At 39.2% G+C, this 10,774-nt stretch overlaps 2 protein-coding genes across 2 annotated transcripts; both read left to right on the top strand.

The window, feature by feature from the left end:
- The first annotated feature begins 453 nt into the window (after positions 1-453).
- ctsf (cathepsin F) lies at positions 454-7,180 on the top strand. Its single transcript, XM_086018177.1, has 14 exons — positions 454-844; positions 2,063-2,173; positions 2,424-2,505; positions 3,230-3,285; positions 3,428-3,500; positions 3,970-4,083; positions 4,218-4,366; positions 4,502-4,598; positions 4,710-4,790; positions 4,878-4,997; positions 5,735-5,799; positions 5,883-5,973; positions 6,512-6,570; positions 6,687-7,180. The coding sequence occupies exons 1-14, from the start codon at positions 605-607 to the stop codon at positions 6,759-6,761; spliced, it is 1,413 nt and encodes a 470-aa protein (XP_085874303.1). The 5' UTR covers positions 454-604; the 3' UTR covers positions 6,762-7,180.
- Positions 7,181-8,118: 938 nt separating this feature from the next.
- eif1ad (eukaryotic translation initiation factor 1A domain containing) lies at positions 8,119-10,419 on the top strand. The gene is made up of 5 exons (XM_086018206.1): positions 8,119-8,615; positions 9,082-9,193; positions 9,576-9,684; positions 9,783-9,891; positions 9,984-10,419. Exons 2-5 carry the CDS (start codon positions 9,107-9,109, stop codon positions 10,192-10,194), a joined length of 516 nt encoding a protein of 171 aa, XP_085874332.1. The 5' UTR covers positions 8,119-8,615; positions 9,082-9,106; the 3' UTR covers positions 10,195-10,419.
- The last annotated feature ends 355 nt before the right edge of the window (positions 10,420-10,774 follow it).

A 10,774-nucleotide genomic window follows, 5' to 3' on the forward strand; every position in this document is an offset into this window, starting at 1 on the left:
ACGGTTTGTTTGGGCCAATTAACATTAGAATACAAAAGTGTCATCGACTTTAGTTGGTAGTTTAGTAATGTACATTTAATAGACCATCAATCGTTTTATTTTGAAATTTCAAATTAAATAATAGGGTTTTTTGGGGGGGGCGGGGTAGTTGACGTGTTGACATACAATAATTTTGTTGGAGTTATTTTATGTGATTTATCATTGGTCATATGAAGCTACGATGCTAAGCATGTTTTTTGCCAGGGCAAGTGTGTTTATTCATAAACACAATCAGTCCGTTAAAGGCGAACACTAATTTACTTATTTCCCCCCCTAATATTATGCACACGTTAAAGTATGTATATATTTAAATAATTCAGTAATTACTGCGGTTAAACGCTACGTTGCTAAATTTGTGCACGTGTACGAAGTGTCAACAGTTCTGCGCGTGGATGTTCTTGAACGAACCGCTGATGCTGAGACCACTAGCTCCTCCCACAGACTGCACAGACTCGACCCGGGATTTGTTTGGCAACAAAAAAGATCATTTATTTTGGCAGGAAGTCAATCAGCAGCTTTATAGCCGAACGAACTGCAAGCACAGCCTCTTTCTTCTTAGAACGACATGGCGATGGGCTCCAAAGCCTTTGTCTGTGTGGCCTTGGCCGCTGTACTCGGTGCCGTGCTGGGACTCGGTGAGGACATGGACCGGCCTCTGTTCGGTCCTCCGGGGTCGGCCATCAGAGTGACGGAGACCGACGCAGGCTTGAAGAAGGCGCTGAAGTTCGCTCAGGAGCGCTACAACTTGGGCTCCAACGCAATGCACCTCCGCAAAGTCAGCCGACTCATCTCCGCCACCAAACAGGTATACAGTAGTTGAAAAGGACGACGGGTATCAGTAAACATCTACGTCTTGATATGATTCCAATATGTATCTGTAGTTGGGGATTTAAAACTGCGTACGTCTTGTAATAGGCTTAATGTCGCTGTCCTTTTAAAATGACAGCACAAATAGACTACTTTGCGTACGCCGATCATTCACCTGAATGCAATTAAGAGGAAAAATATTTATCTACAATAACAATGCCAGCTCCATCGGATTCATGACACCCTAAGCGTTTGCGATTCAGTGTTTCTTTATTGCACGTCCGGAAATGACTATGTATTGTCGGTTTCCAAACGATTCCATTCTGTCGTGCTGGGACCACATGTGAGAGATCATCAAGTTCAACAACAACAACAGAAAGAAGCCTCCAGCTGTAGCAGTCCAACAGGAATACTACACGCAAAGACGTGAAAGGAATCAGTGCCAACCTGAAATGAAACAAAAATTACACTCAAAGATTAAAATCGATATCTTCTGAGAATAAATCCTCATATTTTCTAGATTTCAAAAAATGTCACACGTTTTCAAGATTAAATACTTTTCTACAATACAGTTGTACATTTTCATTTTCATTCAAATCAGATTTTGTATATAGTGTTTCTGTGACTATATTTTTTTATTGTATGACTTTTTATCAGACAAATATTTTTTATATTTGTCTGATAAAAAGTCATACAATCCTGAAATTTAACTTTGATGAGAATTGTTGAATATTTTCAAGACAAAGTTGTACAATGAAGTTGTAACTCCATGATCATAAATGCAAACATTTGTTACATAAAAAGTCTTAATTTTGAAATTAGTCATAATTTTATGAGACTGAAGTTGCATTTTAGGTTGAAGTCATAATTTTGTTTGTTTTGTGTGTATATTTTTGAGGGAAACAAGTTCGATATTTTAAAGATAAAAAGTTTTACAATGAAATTAACAATGAATCTTTTACATATTTTTGGAGAAAATAAAGTTTATTCTCGTAATACTACAACTTTATTAGCGGTAATACACAATTTATTGAAAAAATATTGCATTTTTTTTTCTAGCAAATATACTTTTTTTTTCTTAAAAGATTACAAATGATCTTGTTGTTTTTCAGTGTGGCCCTAATATTGTTTTGTACAAGCATGTATCAGAACACCTGTAGAACTTATTCAGAGATGTTTTGTTAATCAAAATAAACACTGTCTTTTTGTTTTCCAGCTGGTTAAGGGTATCCGCTACACTATCACAGTGGAGATGAGTAACACTCAGTGTAAGAAATCCACCATGCTCCGTACTTGTGACTTCTATCCCGAGTTACAACAGCTCAAGGTAGGCTGTCTTGTTTTTGTATAAAAAAAAAAAAATCTTTAGAGTTGTTTCTGGTCATCAGATCGCATGACACCACAGACACGCACACTCAGCTATTCTATTTTCAGTCTTTCATTGTTTCCACATCTCTGCTCAGAGAAAATAGCCTCATGTAAATGTTGGCATTCCACCAGTCACTATCTCAAGGACACAATTTCATACTATGTGTTGTTGTTTTTGTTTTTTTTGTTGTTTTTTTTTTTTATGATAGACCGAGGTTTGTGTGTTTGAAATCTGGGACATACCCTGGCAGTCAACCTCGCATATGGTCAAACAAAAGTGCCAACCAAAGGGTAAGTCAAATCTGTAGCAAATATTGCCAAAGCTGCCGTGAACGTAATTTTGAAATATATAATGTTGATGTTTCCATATGGGCAACAATGGTCATTTCAGTTTGTCTCAGGAGAAGAAGGACATTATTTTCCTTTCATTTTTTTGATCATTTGCAGCGTAGCTTGAAGCAGATGTCACAAAATGAAGTATGACTTTCCATAACCTTTCATTACATAATGTTAGTGTTTCCAAAGCCCTTCAACGTTATGTCAAGGCAACATAGAGTTAAGTTTTACACAAGCAAGGCATGTGCCGTGTGATGTTTATGCCTGCATTTTCTTCTATTCTGGATTATTTATTAACAGATATCTGGTATTTGTCTAAACCAGGTTTTACTGTATGTCCAGTACTATAGTCTACTGTGCAAAAGTGTAAGGCCACTATCGACCCTTTTTGTGTGTTTTAATAACCCCACAGCCGTTTTCACGTGGTAAGTAGTCGGACACACTAAATACAGAAAAACAAACGATCAAGGAAAAAAACATTTGAAAAATAAATGTTCACAGTTCGAGTCACTTTGGCATCAATGTGCCTATCCTCAAAATTAACAGTTCAGCCTTGAGTACACTATGATTTTTAGTTGCCTACAGAATATTACTAAAACAACAAATCCAATCATGGCCAAATAATTTTGTAAAGTACTGTATATTAACAATTATTTACTTTTAAATTCTTTCTCACCAGCTTTACCGGAAGAAAAAACCGCTGTTGAGGATGCTTCCCCTGACCAGCCTCTGGAGGTAAAAAAAAAAAATGTCATGCTGAAATTAGTTGACAGTCTAACCGCGTGGTTGCTAAGTAAATAGTACCAATCAAGTTGAACCTCAGGTTAAGATTTGCTTTGTTGAGTGTGTGTGTGTTGGCCTCTTCTTTATTTACCAGGAGTCTATGGAGCTGCTGGGCCTTTTCAAAGACTTCATGGTTAAATACAATAAAGCCTACAGCACCCAGGAGGGTGAGTGTGTCGAGCCTGTACATTCCACATGTCTTACGTTGTATATGAAGGAATGTGGTGAAGGGGGAACAAAAACAGACCTCGGCTTAAAATGCTGCTTTGCATCTGTTTTTCCTGCAGCGTTGAGTAATAATAATGATACCATCAGTCAGATGATATGCAATAACGAAAATGTAAAATCGTGTTTATAAATTGTCACGTGAGCTTCTAGTGGACATGACAATCCAGACGATCAACAAACACAGTAAATTTGCATTTCACTTTTAACATTTTTTTTCTAGAGAGTATCTTGTGATTTTTTTATTTTTATTTTTTTATTTATTTATTTTATACATACTGTACAAGTAAAACAAAGTCAACTTCATTTGCCCGTGTACTCATTGGGATTTCATGTAACTAATTCCGTTTTTTTTTTTTTAACTATACGCAACGCGCTTATCATATTTGTATTATTTATTTGTCTCTGTAGAGGCCCACCGCCGCTTGCAGATCTTTCATGAGAATGTTAAGACCGCGGCAAAAATCCAGTCTTTGGATCAAGGATCTGCAGAGTATGGCATCACCAAGTTCAGTGACCTAACTGGTGTGTATACATACGTTGGTGCACACTTCCTCATTGTTTGTTGGCACCAAATAATCTCAGGTTTTGTTTGTTGATCTAGTCTGTCCTTCAAAAGATAGTCATCGGGGAACTGCTTTCTTTCTCTTTGCTCGCAGAGGAAGAGTTTCGCTCCACCTACCTGAACCCGCTGCTGAGCCAGTGGACTCTTCAGCGACCAATGAAATTGGCCCGCTCTGCAAGAAGCCCCGCCCCTGCCAGCTGGGATTGGAGGGAACATGGCGCTGTTAGTCCTGTTAAGAACCAGGTACCACCGCAGTTGAAGGAGCTGCACTAAAGAGCATGTCAAATAAATAAACTGTTGTTCACTAGTATCAAAACATACGTTCCATACTTTCTGTTGATGTGTGTGTGTGTGTGTGTGTGTGTGTTTGTCTTCTAGGGTATGTGTGGATCTTGCTGGGCATTTTCTGTCACAGGTAACATTGAGGGGCAGTGGTTTCTGAGGAACGGAACTTTGCAGTCTTTGTCTGAACAAGGTAATATTCAGCCACTGAAAGGTGTTTACTTTAAATTAATTATAAGCATGAGTTGATCATTAAAAAAAAAAAAATTGTTGTTGGATTGTTTTTTTTACTTTGGTGTTTTAGAGCTGGTTGACTGCGATGGGCTGGACCAGGCGTGCAGTGGCGGGTTGCCATCAAATGCTTACGAAGCAATTGAGAATCTTGGTAATTCCCGTAGCTGAGCTTTGTGCTGGAACAATGCATCTTGTTGCAAGTGTATCTGATTGTGGTCCTCCTGCATGTGTGGCTAAGGCGGTCTGGAGTTGGAGAGCGACTATTCCTATACCGGCCATAAGCAGAGGTGCGACTTCACCAGCAGGAAGGTGGCCGCCTACATCAACAGCTCTGTGGAGCTGTCCAAAGATGAGAATGGTGAGGTCACAAGAGGAACGAGTAAACAAAATGACAAAAGTCTGAAGTTACACGGGGCCGCATAGAACCACGCATTTCCTAACCAGATGTCTGACAAAAATGCTATTTTAAATATGGACAAAATAGGGCAAAGGGCTCTCTAGCATAAAAATGACCATTCAAGGAAAGCACAAAACAGCAGCACAAGAAACCAACATTAAGTGCAAGAATGCATTTTGTGCATTTTTTTCACAAAAAAACTCACTCGGAATTTTAATATTATAGAGGTACTATGTCCTGCATAGCATTTCAAATCCACAAATAAATATTAAGCCTAATCACGTTGTGGTATAGGGCAGGATAAGACCCAGTATGAGCGCAACTAGGACATGTGTGCCATCTAGTGACGATTTGTGATATTACAATTTAAAACTGCTGTCGACTCCAACATATTTGCAGTTCGGCACTGACGGATTCGCGTATTCACACAATTTTGGTGGAATATTTTTTCATAATTTGGATTTTTCCCTTTTTTCTGGTATTTTTTCCCATTTCCTCCCGCTTGTCATGGAAAACTTATATTGAGGTTTGTAATTCATCAAGAAATATAAATAAACAATATATAAACAAAGGTGTCACCTGACCATGTAAGATTGTAAGAAGGCAGCATCATGGTTGTAAGGGCTTAGGAATTTGAATATATGTTAGAAAAGCAAATGTTATGTGTGTTGGATTCATTCCAATTTGTTTCCTCTCAGAAATTGCAGCTTGGTTGGCTGAGAATGGCCCCATCTCTGTAGCTCTGAATGCTTTTGCCATGCAGGTAAAGTAACCATTAGTTTTTACTTCACTGAGAAGAAGACATGATTAGGATGTCTAATTCCTTTCATTTGACCTCTTGTGCAGTTTTACAAGAAAGGTGTGTCCCACCCTTTTAAGATCTTCTGTAACCCTTGGATGATTGACCATGCGGTGCTTCTGGTGGGATATGGAGACCGTAAGTGATTTTCTACTCACTTCTCGAATTCTCTTTTTGGCCAATGGTCGTTTAGTTGTTCAAACGACTGACTACAACTTTAACAGGGTAAGTGACATAGAAAGAAGTCTTGACGTTTTTTAGGGAGTTGTCAACATAAGAGAATAATAATACGCACATCAGTCATGTGTTAAGTTTGAATGCCCTTTGTTAAAATAATGATATATTATACATTCACTGGGCACGACATTAGGTACACGAGTACAATCTAATGCGATGCACAAAATGGTTACATTATTAATCTACATGAAAGGGTGTTGAATGATGTGTCCTATATTTACACGCATCTTATCTACATGAACACGATTGAGTGGCCTCAGTTGTAATGTACAAGTATCCCTCATAAAAAAGAAATAAGGTATCACATTCACAACAGCACAAAAATCTCACAGTGATGTGAGGAATTCTGGAAGGAAATTGGCACTGTCCAAATTGTATTCTTATTATGTTCTCAGTAAACAGTATTGAACTCAACTAATTGAGTGTTGTTTCTTTTCAGGTAAGGGAATTCCATTCTGGGCCATCAAAAACAGCTGGGGGGAAGACTACGGCGAGCAGGTAAAGACAAAGCCGAGGCAGAGGGGAAAAGTCTTTTAGTCTTTCTGGGTGATAAAATGACAATTGAGCACAATCAAATTTGATGTGTTGTCTGATAATGCTTTTCTCTCACACAGGGTTACTACTACCTATACAGGGGCTCCAATGAGTGCGGAATCAACAGGATGGCTTCATCTGCTGTTGTCCACTAAATAAATAAAATTGCATTTGCTTGCTCTCTCCTGCCCACAGATAATGCCAAAATGTGATCACACACATTTGAGCTAGACTGCACAACATTCCCACACTCACATGGTCATGATGTTACTGTTAACCAGACTAGTGTTCCTTAAAATGCATGCCAGAGCTACTGTTTCTAACTTAAAAATAATAGATTGAAATTTGAAATTTTATGGTAGATTTTATGTGCACTTTTCATTTCTTTCATGTCAAGGATAGGTTTTGAGTCATCTTGTCTCACAATAAATTTCCATGTGAGGCAATTGTCATGGGTGTGCTGTAAATTTTACCCTCTATTGTGTTACCATTGGCTGAGTTAATGTTAACTTTGAACTGGGTGGTTTGTTATTTGTTGGAAACTGGTAAGAAATAAATTGAAGTGGAATACAAATGAATGGATCCCCTTTATTTAACCTCTCTTTATTTGTTTTAACCAAGTAAATAGAACGTGTTTATGCAGTGCAGGGACAGCTCCAGCAATTTTTTTTTCTATCCCAGTGCTAAAGGGGGACGTGACCGATACACGGGGTAGGGGGGATGAGGCTAAGAAAACAATTGGTAAATGTAGTTTAGAAAATCGAATAAAATGCTGGAGGGGCTTAACTGGAGCTACAAATATTTCTGACGGGGTTATGTAGCCCCCTGCCCAACCCACCAGACCCACTGCTAGCCTCAGTGTAGCGCCTTCCCTGATGTGGTGTCATCATCTGCGGTGGTTGAAAGAAGTTAAGTTACTTTGACAAAGCAATATAATTGTAGGTAGTAAAAGTAAAAAGTCATCAAAAAATGATTTCGTTTATTTTTCCTTTAAAATAAATATAGACCTGTGGTTAAACTCCAACGTGGTAGGTGGCGGTAATGCACCTTATCGTTAGTTGTCCACTATCATAAAACCGAAGAAGAATACCACAACGATGAAGGCCCAATCCCAATACTGTGCACACACTTGCACGTTCCCACCGAGGGTACGAGTGTGTGGGGTGTCCAAATTCTGCTCAGTGCTCTGGCGCCCTTCCCCCTTTGCGCATTTCTTCCACGCTTCGTATGACCCCACGCATCCATTGCCCTAATCCGAAGCATATGATATTTAGCCACAATTCATTGCGGATTTGATCACAATAGCGGGAAACTGGCGCCATTCGGTGGAATTCCTGTACCTGCGCCGAAAAAAAATCCTCTTCAAATGTAAATATCTGATTATTACAAAGGTTATCATTTGCATAGGTTTAATTTCAATCGCTGTTTTTGGGTCACCATTTACCCACTACCATTTACCTACGTATTTTGTTCTAGTTTAGCTGCCGTACTTAGCAACCTTCTGCGCATGCGCCGGATATCGTGCCGGAGCCGTAAATAGTCCAAATAATATGGCCATACCTCCCATCGACTGGAAGGCCGAGCCCGCGTTTTATTTTACTACTACTTTACTTAAGTTTTAATATAATTTTAAACAGCAAAATTGCTAAAACAACAACCGGCGCCGCCATGCTCGCATGGGCATAAATCGATTACGTCACAAACAGTGTCCCAATTCTTCAATATTTGTACACTTGTAATACTTGTCCTCGAACCGTCGTGCAGTATTTAGACTACGTGTGCACTTATCCGAAGACCGTAGAGTGCAAGTGTGGGTATTCGGATTGGGCCTAGAAAGACCTCGAGCCTCGAGTGTTGTCCCGGAAGTGAAGAGGACTGGTTACAGGAACGCATGTGGTTCATTTTAACTTTCAATAAAACAGCTTTTGCATTGTTTTTAAGTTTCATTTTGGGCCCTGGCAAGATAAGGGGCACACATTGGCTACCGAAAAGACTGCCATTATCTCAAGGTACTTTTGTAACTTTATCGGTAACTCGGCCAAGCTTGGTGGTGGAGACGGCTAACGTCAGCTAAACTGTGGTTTTAATTTGTCATCAATATGATTACTGATTTTGCTTATCGATGATTTTATAATTCCTACATGTTGAGATGTTTACCTATTTATGAGGCATAATTTGATGTTTAATTGCTGAGTGTGTTATTGCTGACTGTTCAATTTCTTTCGTGGTCGATATAATCAAAGTTTACACAATTCACATTAAAATATCAAATAATGATTAGGCTAAACTTTAAATAGCTTCACATCGTCTCAAGTAATTGTTACTGGAAACTGATGTTTTGGGGAAATACGGAAATTACTTAAAAGGCGCGTGTTTTTTTTGTTTTTTTTCTTACAACGGTCAGTTAAAAGCGATTTTTTAAAAATACCTCATCACATTACCTGTAAGTGTTGTGTTTGTTTTTTTTCTTCTCAGCTGGCTCGAAAAGTGAACACCGATAATGTCACAGGCCACCAAACGCAAACACGTTGTGAAGGAGGTTCTTGGAGACTTTGTAGTGCCAAAGGAGAACCAGCAGATTGTGAAGGTTTGCAAGATATATTACATGGCGAACATAAATTCTTTTCTGCTCTGAGGTTACTTAACAAAGCAGCGGAGCAGCGAGTAGTTTTCTGAGAAATACTTTAACTGTTATATTGCATTTTGATTTTAATTTGTTTTTACTGTACTGAGCTACTGTACCTGCGATAAATTCAATGAAAAAAAAAAGTTATTTTTTTTATACCCAAACAAACAAAATCATTTTAGAACTATAATTGAAATACTGGGATACTGAGAAACCACAGTATTTTTAATCATGGTTAGTTATCATACTGTCAGATTCTGATATTGGCCCATGCATAAATGTTGTCATATTAGACAGGAAGTCATTTTCTGTCTCAAATGTCCCCCCTCTCTGTCTCTTTCAGGTGACTGGTAGCCGTGGTAACAACCTGCATGAAACCATCACAGCTCAGGGCGAGATGTTCCTGGTGAGCATGCCCACGAAGTTCCGCAAGAACATTTGGATCAAAAGAGGTGAGTTGGGGGACAGGCAGTTAGCGGTCCTGCGCAACATGTGTGACACATTCCAAGTGGTAAAAAGTAGTCATTTGTATTTGTTTCTTCACATTAAGGTGACTACGTGATTGTGGATCCCATTGAGGAGGGAGAGAAGGTAAAAGCGGAAATCAGCTCCATTCTTTACAAAGATCACATCGTGTACCTACAAGAACATCATCTCTGGTGTGTAGCAAGTCAACCGCAACACACACTCATTGGTGTTTCTATTCGCCTCGGAGTGGCTTAATGAATGTGTCCCAATTGTTTCTTCCCAGGCCCGAAGGTTTTGTGAATGAAAACAAGACCAACCAACAGAAAGAGGAGGGAATCGACGCCGATGATAATGACCAAGAGGAGGCCAGCGCTAGCGACTCTGACGACAATGAGGATGATTTGTTTGTGAACACCAACCGCTGTACTTACCAGTACAGTGAGAGTGAAGATGACGAGGACAGTGATGCTCAGGATAAAGAGGACACAAAGTGATAGCGGGAGCGCTGAGACTCATGTTGGGACAATTCTCCAGCTTTCCAGCTGGACGCTTTAACGGCTGGGCTCATTCTTGCATGTAATTGGCGGTGCAGGGGCGCCCACATTTGAATCTCATTAAACTTTTTTTGTTTTTGTTTTACGTCTTGCTGAAATTATTGACAAATCATATGATTGTATGTTATTTTTTTTTGTGCTTTTAAAGTTTATATTTTGACCCTACGTTGTGTCAAGATTATTCTTTCTAGTCCAGTTTGGACTGTTTCAGTATTTCATAAAAACACATTTTAAAGTGGAAATCAACCCAAACACATTTCTTTCAAGAATGTTCCCAGAAGAACCCACTTGTTGAAACACGGCATTCTGATTAATATTGCGTTTGTGGCATATGAGTTAAGCAGCAAAATCCAACAGTTTTTGCTGCCTCGAGGGTGGCCATTTTGTCACTTTTGTTGACTGAAAATGACATCACAGCTGCTCAGGGCTGAGGTAATGACCAATCACGGCTCAGCTTCAAAAAACAGGTCAGCTGTGATTGGCCGTTACCTGAGCCCTGAGTAGTTGTGATGTCATTTTC

The sequence above is a fragment of the Filicampus tigris genome, chromosome 2, assembly GCF_054856515.1.
Source record: "Filicampus tigris isolate MCC_2025a chromosome 2, RoL_Ftig_1.0, whole genome shotgun sequence".
Classification (NCBI taxonomy): Eukaryota; Metazoa; Chordata; class Actinopteri; order Syngnathiformes; family Syngnathidae; genus Filicampus; species Filicampus tigris.